Source organism: Parus major, chromosome 3, assembly GCF_001522545.3.
Source record: "Parus major isolate Abel chromosome 3, Parus_major1.1, whole genome shotgun sequence".
NCBI classification, from domain to species: Eukaryota; Metazoa; Chordata; class Aves; order Passeriformes; family Paridae; genus Parus; species Parus major.
Genome location: NC_031770.1, coordinates 62,430,815 through 62,445,335, shown reverse-complemented (window position 1 = coordinate 62,445,335; position 14,521 = coordinate 62,430,815). Strand labels below are relative to the sequence as shown.

Sequence of the window (14,521 nt, the reverse complement as noted above, 5' to 3'; positions counted from 1 at the left end):
GAATCTCTCTGTTTGGCATGTGACCCTGGACAAGTCAGTCAAAGCACCCTCTGATCTGGTGAAATGCTCAGTGATGAGTGCCCATAATGGGACACTGACAGGCTGCTTGGGCACTAGGGTCTCAGTTCTCCTGGGACATGGACAGACTAATCAAACATTAAGCGTTTAGGAAAATCTCCTTTTTTCATGTGACAGTGGGCAAGGATGGGAAAGGATCAGTTTCCACTGAAGCTGATTCCTAGTAAAGGAAAGAGGAGATGAGTCTTTCACCTGAGAGTCAACACATCAATTGCAGTGGAGAGCCAGTCTTAGACTGAGTCAGTTCATATTGTGATGTGAAGGAGAGACAAGGGGAAGGCAGGAAAAGGTTTCTTCTAACTTCCCCTCTTTTAATTTCATCTAATTTCTATCTCTTGAATTCTAACTGTGTCCTGGAATGGCACAAATGTTTGGTTTTCTTTTGGTATAGATAATTTTACCATTCCCAGTTGAAAAACTCTTTCAATGGGTAATATGGACAGAAACACCATGATGACTTTGCAGCCTCTGTTCATTTTCACAAAAGCAGAGGAGGTGTTTAGGAGCTCAGTTCTCACAGAAAATCAATGGGAGTTATGTCTGGCCTTCTGTGACGTGTTTGTATATCCAGGTGACATGCTGAATCTTTAGACATGCTTTGAAATCATGTTGTCAATCACTGATGATGATGATGGCGCAGAGAATTCAAAGTCCACTGAGTGCTTTGAAGTTTTGGTGTAAGACATGTTTGAAATGCCTTTTTACTTCTTTCAGGAGGAGACTCCCTTAACAAGTCACATGGAGACCATGGGAATTGCCTTTCTGCTGTGTTTGCATCTCTACTCTGCCAGATTTTTTTCCCTTCTCCCTCACTGTGAGCCTGCTTTTATTCTTTTGTTTTTATCTGTTTGGGGAGATACAATTTGATTTTTAATAAATAGCCATATTTGCCTTGAAGATTTCTGGAAATGTCAATTAGGAAAGCCAGCTTTTCTATTTTCCATGGAAGACTATGTACTTAGAGGATGACTACCAGTCACGTGTTCAGCTTAAAATGGCTTATAAAAGTAATGCAGAAAGGAATTTCTGTTTTTCCAATGAACCTGTAAGGCAGTTTTCTCCAGCTGCATTCCTGCATTAACTCTTTGCTATATTCTCTTTTAGCTTATTATGTATATCTCTGAGGGTATACCTTTGTAATGCTCAAGGCTAGAACACACCATCAAGCTATCTAGTCTGACATTTTGTTGTCAGAAACTCCTATATTTCAGCTAGGCACCTTTTCAGCTGATGTGTATTTTTCATTAGGTAAACAATCATCTTCTGCAGACACCAGGGAAAGCAATATCCACCCTATGCTGTGGTAGTTTATCACTCTTAGTGTTAAGAACATGCACCTCATTTTCAGTCTGGATTCAGTTAGCTTCAGATCTCAGTCATTCATTCTTGTTTAGCTGTCCCTACTATGTTAAAGGGAGCTATTGTAGCCAGAATATATTTTTTTTTTCTTTTCTGTAAAGGTACTTAGTATCCACAATAACCAAGTCACCTCTTTCTGAAGAGATGAATTGACTATTGTATTCTTCTATGTAAAAAACAAAATAAAATAATAAATTCCTTACTTTGTAAATAACTCAAATGACTTTCTTTTGTTCTTTCTTCAATTTAGATATGCAACTTCCACTCTCTTCAGTGCGTTATAGACAGGTGATATGTGGCCATGGTCAGTGTCCCCTGTTACGAGGTTTATAATTTCATGTCTGTATGAAAAAGTATCAACCTCAATTTTCCGTTCACCTTGTCAGTTTTAAAGCTACCTTCCAGATGTAAATGTAAGTGCCAATGTAACATGAAACAGTAGGGAACTGGGCCCTGAGGTTAGAAAGACTATATTTGGGTGTCACAAGAGAACATAACTCTGAGTAATGGGATAAAATTAAGCAAGGAAAAATTTAGGCATACTGGAATGAAATACTTCTTAACTGTGAGATCTATAAGGTTGTAGAATAATCTTCTGTGGAAATTGATGGAGGCCTAGTTACTTCAGACATTTAGAACTAAACTGGCTAAAGCACTTGAAGGTATTCTGTAAGGAATTACCCTGCAATGTCAGAAGGAAGGATTAGAAGACCTAGTAGGTCATTTCCATCTCCTCTTTCTGTGATTTTGTTGTACAAAGCCCCACAAACAGGACATTTTTATCAAAGTCAGGAGATGCCCCTAAGCCCTGTTTGTGTAAGAGAAAAAAGAGTAAATTACATCACTTGCTGGCAACTGTGCAGGAATTCTACTGCAGCATTTCTGTGGGTTGGTGCTACCAGTGCTGATGGCTGTGTGCATAGTTTGTGAAAGTAGAAGCATCTACTAATGAAAAAATGTCAGGAAACTGCAAGTGAATTATGAATAAGATCCAGGAGAAGAGCAGCAGGAAAGGAAAAATCAGAATGGGCCCGACATGCATAATAGGGTCATGAGCAAGTTATTAGTCAGGAATGGATTGGCCTGTAGTAGGGGAGATGAAACCTGAAACTGCAGTTATCCATCTGGGAAAACTAGGTGCTTTTTATAGATGTTGGTGTATGGGCATTGATTCATATAATATCATTATATCGTATCAATTGGAATCATAATTAAGATGAACTCAAAGTCAGGGGCTTTGCTAAGGGTTGCACAAACCCACAACGAGCCAAACCTCTGCAGAAATGTGTAAGTGGATGAACTGTCTAGCATAGAAAGCTGTTGAAAGAATAATTGTAAGAAACACCCTAGAGAAGAATCATATAGTTCCTTATAGGTCCTTAAGTTCTTCCTTTGTTTTTTTGTGTGGTTTATTCCTAAAACTGCTCTCAACTCCTAACACACCGTGTTTCCTTAATTATTGTTCTTATCCATTCTTATGCATGAGGAATCACAAAGCAACTAATTTCTTAATATTTCTGTTGCTTAATTTTTACATTTGTCTTTTCTGCTAGTCTTTCTAAATCTAGCTGCAAATAAATGAAAACTGTAGGCTCTTGTTCTGGGTTTAGCTAGGAGAGATGATGTTTTGGTTTGGATTTGTTACTCAGATATTTTTAGCAAACCTGAGTTCTGGCTATTGCCAAGCAGTACTTGTACAGCATCAGAGAATTTTCTTTTTCCCACACTGTCTGCTCCTACTGGGACCTGGGAAAAGGCTGGGAGAGGACACAGCTGGAACACCTGAACCAAATTAGCCAGAGGTGTATTCCCTACCATATAATGCCATGCTCAGCAATAAAAATTGAGAGTAGAGGAAGAATAGGGGAAGGGTGTCCTCTGCTCCAACTGGCTGGGCACCAGTCTGCTTGGCAAGGTGGTTAGTGATTACATAATTTGTTTTTCTCCTCTTTATTTTATTTATTAATTTGTCTTAACCCATGAGTTTTCTCACTTTTGCTCTTCCTGTTCTCAGCCCCATCATATTGATAAAGGGGGAGTGAATGAGTGGCTGTGTGGGTGTTTAGCAGCTGCCCAGGATCAACTCAATACAGTGTCTTTTTTGTCATTAAAAAAAAAAAAAGGTAAAAAAACCAGTCAGACAGGGTTCTACCACTCAAAACTTCTACCTTTCTACTTTCTACTAGCTGTCATTCTGAAAACAGGTCTGGTCGATCCAAAATGCATCAAAGCACTTATATGTGTACTCCACTTCCTAAGTGACTCAGTTTTTTTCTTTTCCTCACACTTTGTTTAATAAGCCACACGAAAATTTGTGAATAAACTTGTTTCATTTTCTATATATGACCATTTTCAAAATACCTTATGCTCTCTTCTTTTTTTCACAATTCCATTTTTTCCTTGTAAGCAGCCTAAATTGTGACAGTCTCTACATCTCACTGCCTGTTACAGATCCTATATTGTGGCCTCCTCCAAAAACACACGTCACCCTTCCATCTGCTGACATCTGTCCTGTGACACCACTCACACAAGGGAACACAAGACACGTCACAGTGTCCAATCTGGGCTGCTTAAAGTTGTCAGACACTCAGCTGGAAGTACACTCGTGGCAGTGGGCAGGGTAGAGTGAGCAGTTTCAAACCTTGTTCTTGAGAGGCAACAGAGATGTCTTTCTACAAATGTGTGCAAGTAGAACCCATTCGCTCATCAGGAAAAGCCTAGGATCAACATTTGTATCCCAAATGAAATATTCAATCTATTGTAGTTAAATCAGCCCAAAGATTTTCAGGATATGTGGTATGAATCTGCATCTCTAGATCAGTGGATTAACCAAGTATGTTTTTTCCCTAATTATAACTTTTGTCATATTTTAATTAATTTTTACTTCTCTGGCAGTAGTATTTACATTCCAAAATTATTCTTTTGAGAATAGTGTCACATTTAGATGACATCCTAGCATGTTTCTAGCCATGAAAGCAGTATGATAAGCAGCATGGGGAGGTAAGCAGTAGGTTCAACATTACTTCAGCAAACTCTTTTTAAATAGCCATATTTGAAAGCAAACAACAAAATACTCCTCAGGTATATGGGTTGAAAGAAAAAGATAATTTGCCACCAGGTGTCAGTAGTGGTTTTTTTATTGTAATGGAAGGCTTAATATCAAGAATATATCAAGAAAAGGTAGAAGTTGAGCTAAGGTAGTCACAAAATTAGATGCATTATTTTTAATTGTTGTTCAGACCAGGAATTTAAAAATTATTGAAGGAATTTATCTTCCTGATTGTAGAGAGGACAATAAAAAACAAGATATTATTGGTGTATAAAATGGTCTTCTCCCTCCATTTCCTACAAAGCCATTGTGGTTTTTTTTTTTTTCAAATTACAAGGACTGTCATGTAAGGAAAATGCATGTGGTCAACCCATGCAAATAGCTGCTGGGACCTGGTCAGCCATGCTTGCTCTTGTCTGGTCACCTCTGCTCTGCTCTACCTTCTACTAGCATTCTTCCTCCAAACAGAATTAGAGACTTTCTTGCTGTCTTGATCTCACTGGGTAATAGGGTATCAAGAATAACCTGGTTATCCCAGTTTTGTGGCAGTCATAAGGTACTGATTTCAACTTTTATGTCCAAGATTAACTTTTAGTTTGTTTCTTTCATGACTGCAGAAAGACTTCTTTTGGTTGTTACAGTGACATAATTAAAATGTACCTCATTGTCTGTCTGTAACTTTAAGTCCCCAGAGACTTTTCCTATTCAGGAGGCAAAGATTTACTGTGGTATCTAAAGAGAGACATCACCACTCACCTCTTCTGCTAATACTGCCTGGTGTGAAACATATGGTATCATGCATCATAGATATGTCTTTGCCATAATAACATCTTTATCAATGATCTGGATGAAAGGATCAAGTATCCCTCAGTCAATTTGTGGACGAAACCACTCTTGTTGCGCAAGAGTGTTGATCTGCTGCAGGGCAGGTGAGTTCTGCAGATGGATTTGGGCAGACTGGATTGATGGGCCAAGACCAATTGTATCAGGTTCAACAAAGCCAAGTGACAGGTCCTGCACCTGGGTCACAACAACCCCATGCAGTGCTACAGGCTGTTGGAAGTGTGGCAGGAAAACTGATTGGCAGTAAAGTACATGGGGATGCTGGTTGGCAGCCAATGGAACAAAAGCCAGCACTGTGTCCATCTGGCCAAGAAGGCTGATGGCATCCTGACCTGCACCAGCAATAGTGTGGACAGCAAGAGTAAGGAAGAGACTGTCCCTCTGTGCTTGGCACTGCTGAGGCCATACCTTGAAAAGCCTGTTCAGTTTTGGGAACCTCACTTCAAGAAAGTCATTGAGGTACTGGACTGTGTTCAGAGAAGACAGACAGAGCTGGTGAAGGGTCTGGACCAAAAACTTTATGAGGAATGGCTGAGGGAGCTGGGATTGTTTAGCTTGGAGAAGAGGAGGCTCAAGGTAGGACCTTATTGCTCTCTATAACTCTCTGAAAGGAGGTTCCGGCCAAGCAGGTGTTGGTTTCTTCTCTCAGATATCAAGCAATAGGACAGGAGGGTTTTGATTGGATATTGTGAAAAATTTCTTCACTGAAAGGCTGGTCAAGCCCTGGAGCTGGCTGCCCAGGGAAAAGGTTGAGTCACCAGTTCTGAAGGTATTTAAAAGATATTCAAATGTGTAGGGATACAGTTTAGTGTGACTTGGCAGTGCTATATTAATAGCTGAAATCAGTAATCTTAAAGGTCTTTACCAACCTGAATGATTCTGTGATTGTGTGGTAGATGCATCCAAAAAATGGATGTGCAAGCACTGCAAGCTAGATCCTTTATTTATGGAGCGTCTCCAATGCTGTTTTGTAGGGCTTGTAGGCTCTGTTGGGAGCATGCAGATACCAAAATGAGAAAATGGAAGTCAGGTCATGCTCCCTGATCTGGGATGAGTAGATCTGCACACCAGAACTGCTCAGAGAGGAGCTTAAGTGTGATGACCTCAAAACATTTGTCACCAAGTTCAGAACCCAGGGATTCTTGCACTTGTCCTGCTGATAAGGCTATATGATTTTAGCCAAACCATTTTATTCCTAGACATCAGCTGCATTGTCTGATGTCTCTGGTTTATCACGAGGGAAATAGTGAAAGTGTACAAAAATTTGGGATCTCTAATCCAGCTATCATTGGTTCAGCTTTCAGAAGATGTGTGTAAACAGAAGATAAATATGTGGACAGCTGGCCTGGACTGCATGTCTGTACCTGAATTTCCCCATATGGAAAGTGGAGAAAAAGACACTATCTTTCTAAAGCAGTTATAAGATTTGTTATCAAAAAATGCAAGAATAACAGGAAGATCATTAATGACATTTGAAGCAGAATTTTAAGTAGGAAATTGTATGATGATCCAGGCTGACATTTTTATTGCTTTATAAACTCATTTTACCTGTGTGATTTGTTTTGAGAAGCAAAACAGTGTGGGAAAGGAGTTTGCAACAGTCAAAGACAAAGGCTAGTGTGAATATCATTTCTAGGAAAGCTGATTCAAGAAGAAGCAGGGAAGTTCCAGCCTCTGGGAAAGGGACCATCAGGAAAAAATCTTCAAGAAAACTATTAGTGCCTGAAAGCACCAGTCGCTGTATATTCACTTTCATGTGGGGTTGGACACAGAGGGACCCTTTTCTCAGTCAGATTGCAGACTGGAACCCCCTGGGCTGATGTGTCCCAAACACCAGGAAAAACTTTGGGAGAGTCTGGCAAAGGCTTATATCTGCCAAGGTTTAGCAAGCCCCTTAAGGAGGATTTGGAGATGTAGCTCCTTCTTTATCCAGAGTAGCACTGGATAGATTTTTGTAAAAGGTTCTGAATTCTGACTGTGCCAGACCCTTGTGTCCGATGATTATGTTTGTTTAAGTTAAACCTCTGAGCTTGTAACAATGGAATTATCTATTTTTCAGGACAATTAACACAATGCTTTTGTATGAGCTGAAGGTCAGAGGATTAATGTGCTTTTATCTACAATGCATTTTTAATAGCTAATTAAGAATCATTCAGTTTGCTCTGTACTAAAGACAGAGAACATTTCATATTAGATGACTCTTGATCCTCTGCAGCAACAGAGAGTGGGGGAGAGTGAGAGAAAGAGTGAGAAATGGAGGAAGAGTGAATTGGAAAAAGAGTGAGCCGGCATGCAAATAAACAAATATATCACAGGAATACAGTTAATGAAGAGCTATAAAAAACCTCCATTCTGGTAGCAGTAGAGATAAAATTGCCTCTTGGACCAAAAGAACAACCTAAAATATTAATCTGCAAATATATGCAGTATTTGCAATTACAAACATTTCTTGTTAGAGCAAGAGAGATTGAGAGGAATATAGAGAAGTGCTTCTGTCAGAACATTATTTTAGAGATGTTTTTATCTCTTATGTGCTTTCAGAGCACCTCTTTCTTTCTCTCTTGAGCCGGACAGGCTGTACATGCCACCGTTCCTCTATGGGGAATGCCTGGTTGACAGGCCTCCAGCCAGAGATGAGTCTTCTGGGAGAAAGTGTGCAAGGGTGTGGAGCAGCAGTGGGCCTTGGGTGCCAGGAGACCTCAGAGCAGAAGGAGCTGCCCACTGGTGTGGGGATGAGTATGGGCAGCTTGCCCTGAAAACACCTTGGCTTCATGGATTGCAAAGGTCATGGCAAGCAAAATGAGACACAAATCAGAGGCATTCAGAGGAAATGCAAGAGTTTGAAAACCAGGGTGGGTTTATTTTCAATGCAATGGCCTCTGTCTAGCCTTTTAAAGGGAAAAGTTAAGAAAACTGGAAGCTGTTCTTTGCTTTTGGATGCTTATCTATTCTGCTGATTCAAGTGCTCAGAGGTTGATTTTTTGTGTCTGTCCAAATTATGTAAAGACTATCAGACATCGAGGTGCCTGATGTAAAGACTGGACTATGAACTATTGTTCTGTTGATCAAATATAGCAATTATTTCAGGCTCAAAACATTTTAGGGATAACAATGGGTGCTGCCAATCAAATCTTTGAATGCACATGCATTCAAAGAACAAGCTGAAAGAGGAAGAACAGCAACACCTGTATCTAGAATACATTATGGATTACCATCCTCTTACACAAAGGCTAGCAAACTCCAAAAATGAAGCAAACTACAGAGCTAATAAAAGTGACAGAAAAGTGCAGATATCTTGGCTTGTCTAATTTGTGTCTTTCTAGCATTGGTAGGATGACTCACTGGATTTAGCAACTGCTTGTGAAGATGAACATATTAATAACTTTAGGCTGCAGCTCTGCCGTAAAATGTAATCTTTTACAATTCTGTATTCTCAAGTGAAATAAAAGCTTAGAACCAGAAAAAAATTACAAAAGGTATTTGAATTGTTAGCTTATGTTCTTTTTGAAGCTGTTTTTATACATTAAAATATGCAACTTAACTAGAATAAGAATATTCTCTTTCATCCCTATCCCTTCCCCAGTGTGTACAACTCTCTACTATAAAATACATATTTAAATATGGGGCTACCAGGATAGTTGTCCCAGGTAACTCGTGCATTTTTATATTTTCCCAAACATAAATTACTATTTCTCTTCCCATCCATAAACACTTGAATAGGAAAAATTATGCAGACCAGATAGGATTCAGTGGCAAAGAAACCAGTTGCTTATTGAAATTTGCATATGTAACCCACAATATTAGTAAACAATGGGATATAGAGCCTTTCAGCTTTTAATAGCATGCAACAGATTTAAATAATTAGAAAACAGAGCATAAGGCTTGCCTTGAGGACATAGTAAATATAGCCCTGAATATTATCCCATTTTGAACCTTTCTCCATGGCTTTAGGCATTACACTAATCTACAGAAAGGTTAATCGGAGTACTTGAGGGCTTGTAGAATGCTATATGGAAAGTGACAGATAAAGCATCAATTGGAATCAATGTTTCTAGTTATTCAGAGGGTGACCAACCACTAGACTGAGCATTTTGTTTCTCCTTGATTTTAATGGGACAGTTTTGCAAGCTGTGTCACTTACTGGAGATACTTTCCCATTTCTGCATTAAATATACTTGCAGATTTACTGGAATAATGGGGAAGAAAAATGCATCATTTTTAGTGTAACAAGACCCAAATTATTAATTTCTAATCTAATTGAAATATCTATATTTTTATGCATGAAAAAATCAATTAGGTTTAACATATTAATATAACTTTAACTTTTAAAAATTTTTTTCTGGACATGAGTAAAAATTCAGACAATAACCATCTATTTTCTCCCACACTTAGTAGTTTGATAGGGTAATATTTCCATTTATTACTTAAAATGATTTGTATTTGTAAAATTATTCATGGAAAAATACATGCTTTCCATTCAGACTCTGCCATGTAGCCTTTGAAATTAATTATGCTCTTGATAAATTTAGTGTATGAATGAAAAGAGTGTTTGTAATTTACTTGTAAATATATTTATATTTATTTAAAAATAATTATATTTTAAAAAGTCCCAAGATAATAGAACAGAGAATTACATGTATTAAACATATGAATATGAATATTATAACATAACATAATACAGACATAATGCATATATATATATATATATATATATACACTGCGATACATCTGTATCTATCTAGCTATATCTCCACTTAGTTTCTTGAATTATAATGAAATACATACACCCTTATCTAAAATGCTTAAAGCTTGAAAGTGCTTACACTAAATAGTCAGATATCACTTCAGAGAAAGTCAGAGTTCAATTTCTTACCTGCTTTTTTAATTTCAGGGACAGCTGTCTTCTCATGAGCTTTCTCCTTTTTTCCTGTTTTTTCTAAGATTTAATTAAAGAGAGTAATTTGATGTGCTAGAACTTTGAATCATACACTCAAATATGCAGTCAACCAAGTCCTGGTGGGCTCATACTGAAAAAAGTGACTTATTTGGGAGCTCAGATTATTCCCTTATAGCACTTGCACCCAACTTGCCATGAGCAATCAGCTGAAAATTAAAATTAATCAGTATGCCTCAACTGTGGATGATTTTGACCCTTAATAATTCATCAAAAGTTAGGCAAAAATCATCATTGCGTGAATGTGGCACCTTTTAGCTTAAGTTTCAGTAGCAATTAGATCATTAAAAAATAATAAATGACTTAAATATTTTGAATGAAGCAACATCTTAGTGGATTTTAGATTCTTTCTGACAATGCATGATCAAAATATTATTTAGATGGATACCATGACTTAGCAGTTTTGTCACTGTAAGTTCCAGTTGTGATTCTATAAAATAAATAGATCTACCCCACCTTCAGAAATTGATGTGCCATGAATTGAGTGATATCTTCCATGAGTTTTGTGTAGTGCAGTATAACAGTATTAAACTGTTTGCAAAGCCCACCACGATGGCCATAGATGGCCACCAAACAGGACATTTGATTTGTCTAAAATGGGTTTAGGAAATATTGGGTGCTGAACACATTAGACATTAGATACTGAAGAAGGGGAAACATGCAAATGCAAAAAGTGACTGAGCAATTCAGAGAAGGACAATACACACAGAAGCATAGGATTAACCTAACAGAAAGCAATAGGAAATGAGCCAGAAATGTGAGTAAAAGCTGAATGAGGCCAGTAAGAAATGTTTCCAAACTATACCTTTCATCTTAGCTTCAGTTGTAGTCTTCTTTTCATCACTCTTTTTCTTCTCCTCTTTTTTCTCTAAAAATAGAAATTAAAGTTTAGCTGGCTACTTTTATGCAGAAACACACAAATGTATTTATGTATGCATGTATATATGTATTTGGGATGGGAAATCCACTAACTGAAATATGTTCAAGATTTGATAAGCTGGTGACTTAATTACCAGCAGCTCAGAAATACAGCTTAATACCCAGAGAGTGAATGTAGTGCTAAGGATAAAAATGGAAAAAACATGCACACCAGATTATTCCTTAAATGCTCAGGAATCAGGAAACTGTGCCCATTAACCTGGTGTAACTAAGAGTTTATTGTGGTGACCCAATAGCCATGCACCTGTTCTGCCTCTTTTGTAAGACCTGATAGAATGACAGCAAAACTTGCACACGGTACTTGGAAACAAGTGTAGAATGCCACAAAAAAAACTGCATATACAATATACCTTTATAACACTTTTTATTAATTGAATCTTTGAAACTGTCATTACAAGACTTCTGTTATTCATGGAAAGTTAAAGCACCACCTACAATATGACATTATTTCAAAAGCATCTGCCTCTAATTTGGCAGCTATTTAGGTAACAGTAGAAATAAGGAGAATGTTTTTTTCCTTTTTAAAACAATTTAATTACTTATGAATGTTCTGAATTAGAAAATTAAGAGTTTGGTAAAGGATAGGAGAAAGTTATAATTCTTATTTTTCCTTTGGGAAATGAATCCCCTTTTTGATGGTGAAGAAAATAACAGTACGAGAGTAGCAAATCTAAGTGTTCTTTTAATTGTTCATCCATGAAAAGCCAGATTTGTTAGTTTCAGTTTGTTCTGCATGATGTTGGGTATTGCTATAGTTAGTGAAAATATTGTTTTCATTTTGTGACCTTTTAGTGTGTCAAATGTGGATAAGAACCCAAGTTTTACTATCTTACAAAAGATAGAACCATAAGCAACCTTAAGCAAGAGTATTCTCTTTAATTGAAAAATATTTAAGGTATAGGAATGTTTTCAAATAAAAGAAAAAAAAATACTCTTGTCCCTTGCATAAAACTAACACGAAGATAATGAAAAAATAAAGAAAAACAACAAAGCAACGTACTTTTCAGTTCTCTAGGTTCCACAGTAGACTTTTCTTCTGCATGGAAAAAATAAGCACAGGGAAAAAAATTAAAATTTGTACAACATTTTACCTTAACCAAAAGAAATATGTGTGTTTGATTTTTAAAAAAATTTAAAATTGCTGTATTTGTAGAGTGCCTGGATTCCACAGTCTGTCTATGTTGATTTAATGAATAAAGTTATTTTGCCTATTGTGGAGGCAAAATGTCAATATTCAGGGTCTCCTCAAATAATACTTCTGATTTTCTGACAATTGGTTTTAATATTAAGCATAATACAGATGTGTTCCACTTCTTTCTTGCTTTAAACAGATTTGTTCAATGTGTTTCCCTTGTCATTGTCTTCAAAAAATTCTCACATGCATTCTACAGAATGTTCCTCTCAAAGTTATGTGCTTAATTCCTCCTGCTGAAACTCTGAGCACACTACACTTCAAGCTACAAATTCATCTGTGTTGTGAGGTTTTTTAGGCATGTGTATCATGCATCAGAGTAGTTCTCCTCCAACACTAACTTGTTTGGAAATTCATATTCTTATATACTTTAATATTCTTGCTATTGTCTCTCTCTCTCTGACTCACTTCTTCAGAGACTTGTGCTAGGGACTGTGCCTGTCTGGTCAAAATGGAAATCTCTTCAGCTTCAGATTTCACAAAAGCTGTTCAACAGCACCACTTTTCTGTGACACCTATGACTGTTCAGTGGATTATTTCTACATGTAATGTAGATCTCTAATGTCTAGAATGTGGTTTAATTATTTGCATACTCTCCCCAAATTAATCAAAACTGTTAAACAAATTAAGCGTGTAATTTACTGACAAAAAGAGCTTCTTTCTGTCTGCCTTCCTTGAGACTTTGCTCACAGGAAGTAGAGGCTGAAGTGCTGCTGGGGCTTCTGTAATGTCCAATTTTTTCTGAATGCCTCAGTTCTGGTGAGTTAGATTGACTTTTTTGGTTTCTTACACTTCTGGTGCTAGGTGCTGCATGAGAATAATTTGTAAGCCTAAAGTCCTAACAACAAGATTCTCTTTAATCTGAGACCATTTCTGCCTTTGAACTCGTAGCATTTTGCATGCCTCTGGGGCCCAGGAAAACCCACATGAAATCTGCTTTAAGTTGCTTAGCAAGGTTCAGAACCATATGCATCTTAAAAACCACAAACTCAGGCATGGAGCTTTGAGATGTGAAGCTTTGTATGGAAGATAGACAGGAATTTTTACTGCCAATAACACAAGCAAAGATGATGACATCCCTGGCTGCAGAATCTTTATTGCCAAGTCATTCCACCAATTAATCCCACTGACATACTTTTCTTCCATCAAGCTCTCAAGTTGCATTATTCAGAGCATCCAGACAGCTTTGAGATGTCTATATTTGTTATGAAATTTCTGTGGGATGACTACATAGAAGTATTAAAGGACAGTGGCCCCTATTTCCCAATTATACTGCCTAATGCAACACAAACACTCTTGCTCAGGTCTGAGAGAAGCAGTCACAGAGTTTCCATTCACATCCCAGCTGCATCTGGCCCCACTGATGCCTCTCACAGGTACCACTGAGAGAAACTTCTTTAACTGAGAACGATGGACTTGGTAAATGGGTACCATAGAAAGGGCTATTTCTGACTTAAGGAAGTAATGCCATTTCTTGAATAAATTTATTTCCTCTCTATATGAGCAGCTTATGTTTAGAATGTTGCATATTAACTGTATATTTAACACCAGCAAAACTTGCAATTTCTGAAGCAATATATGTAGTGGGCTCTATGCAGATATGTACACAGATAAATTAAGATGCAAAGCAAATAATTAAATATGAACTTAGGCAGGTCTCTTGCACTGTAAAATATCAACCCCATCTGTTAATTGAAAGCACTTACTTTTTTTAGCTAGAAACAGTTACAGAACTACAAAGGGCCAACTGCATAGAGCGGGATCATAATATGCACAAATTGTGGGTTACACAAGAAAACACAAGGTGCTTTCAAGAGTTTGGCATTGACCACAATTTGAAATTCAAGGGCAATTAACTATTGAAAAATCTGTTGTTATTGCTATTGTTTCTCAATAATGTAATTAACAGGATTTTTTCATCAGTAGCATTAGTCCTGAGCCACATTTCATGGTAAATGTGAGACATAAGAATACAAAAAGACCTCATCTTAAAAAGCCTGCATTTACAAGAATGAAACAGGGATATATGGAGCTGGAAGAGTACATGACAGAATCAGTGTAGCAAGGCCAGCAATAGATTTTTATTTAGTCAAGCTTTTTTTTTTTC

General features: G+C 37.3%; 1 protein-coding gene across 1 annotated transcript in view; it reads right to left on the bottom strand.

The window, feature by feature from the left end:
* Positions 1-14,521, bottom strand: part of TRDN (triadin) — a 143,064-nt gene that overhangs the window by 26,597 nt on the left and 101,946 nt on the right. Inside the window, exons 14-16 of the mRNA XM_033512927.1 lie at positions 12,223-12,258; positions 11,089-11,151; positions 10,203-10,265 (exon numbers count right to left, since the gene is read on the bottom strand). Of these exons, the coding sequence (XP_033368818.1) occupies positions 10,203-10,265; positions 11,089-11,151; positions 12,223-12,258 (162 nt within the window). The remainder of the gene's footprint in view (positions 1-10,202; positions 10,266-11,088; positions 11,152-12,222; positions 12,259-14,521) is intronic.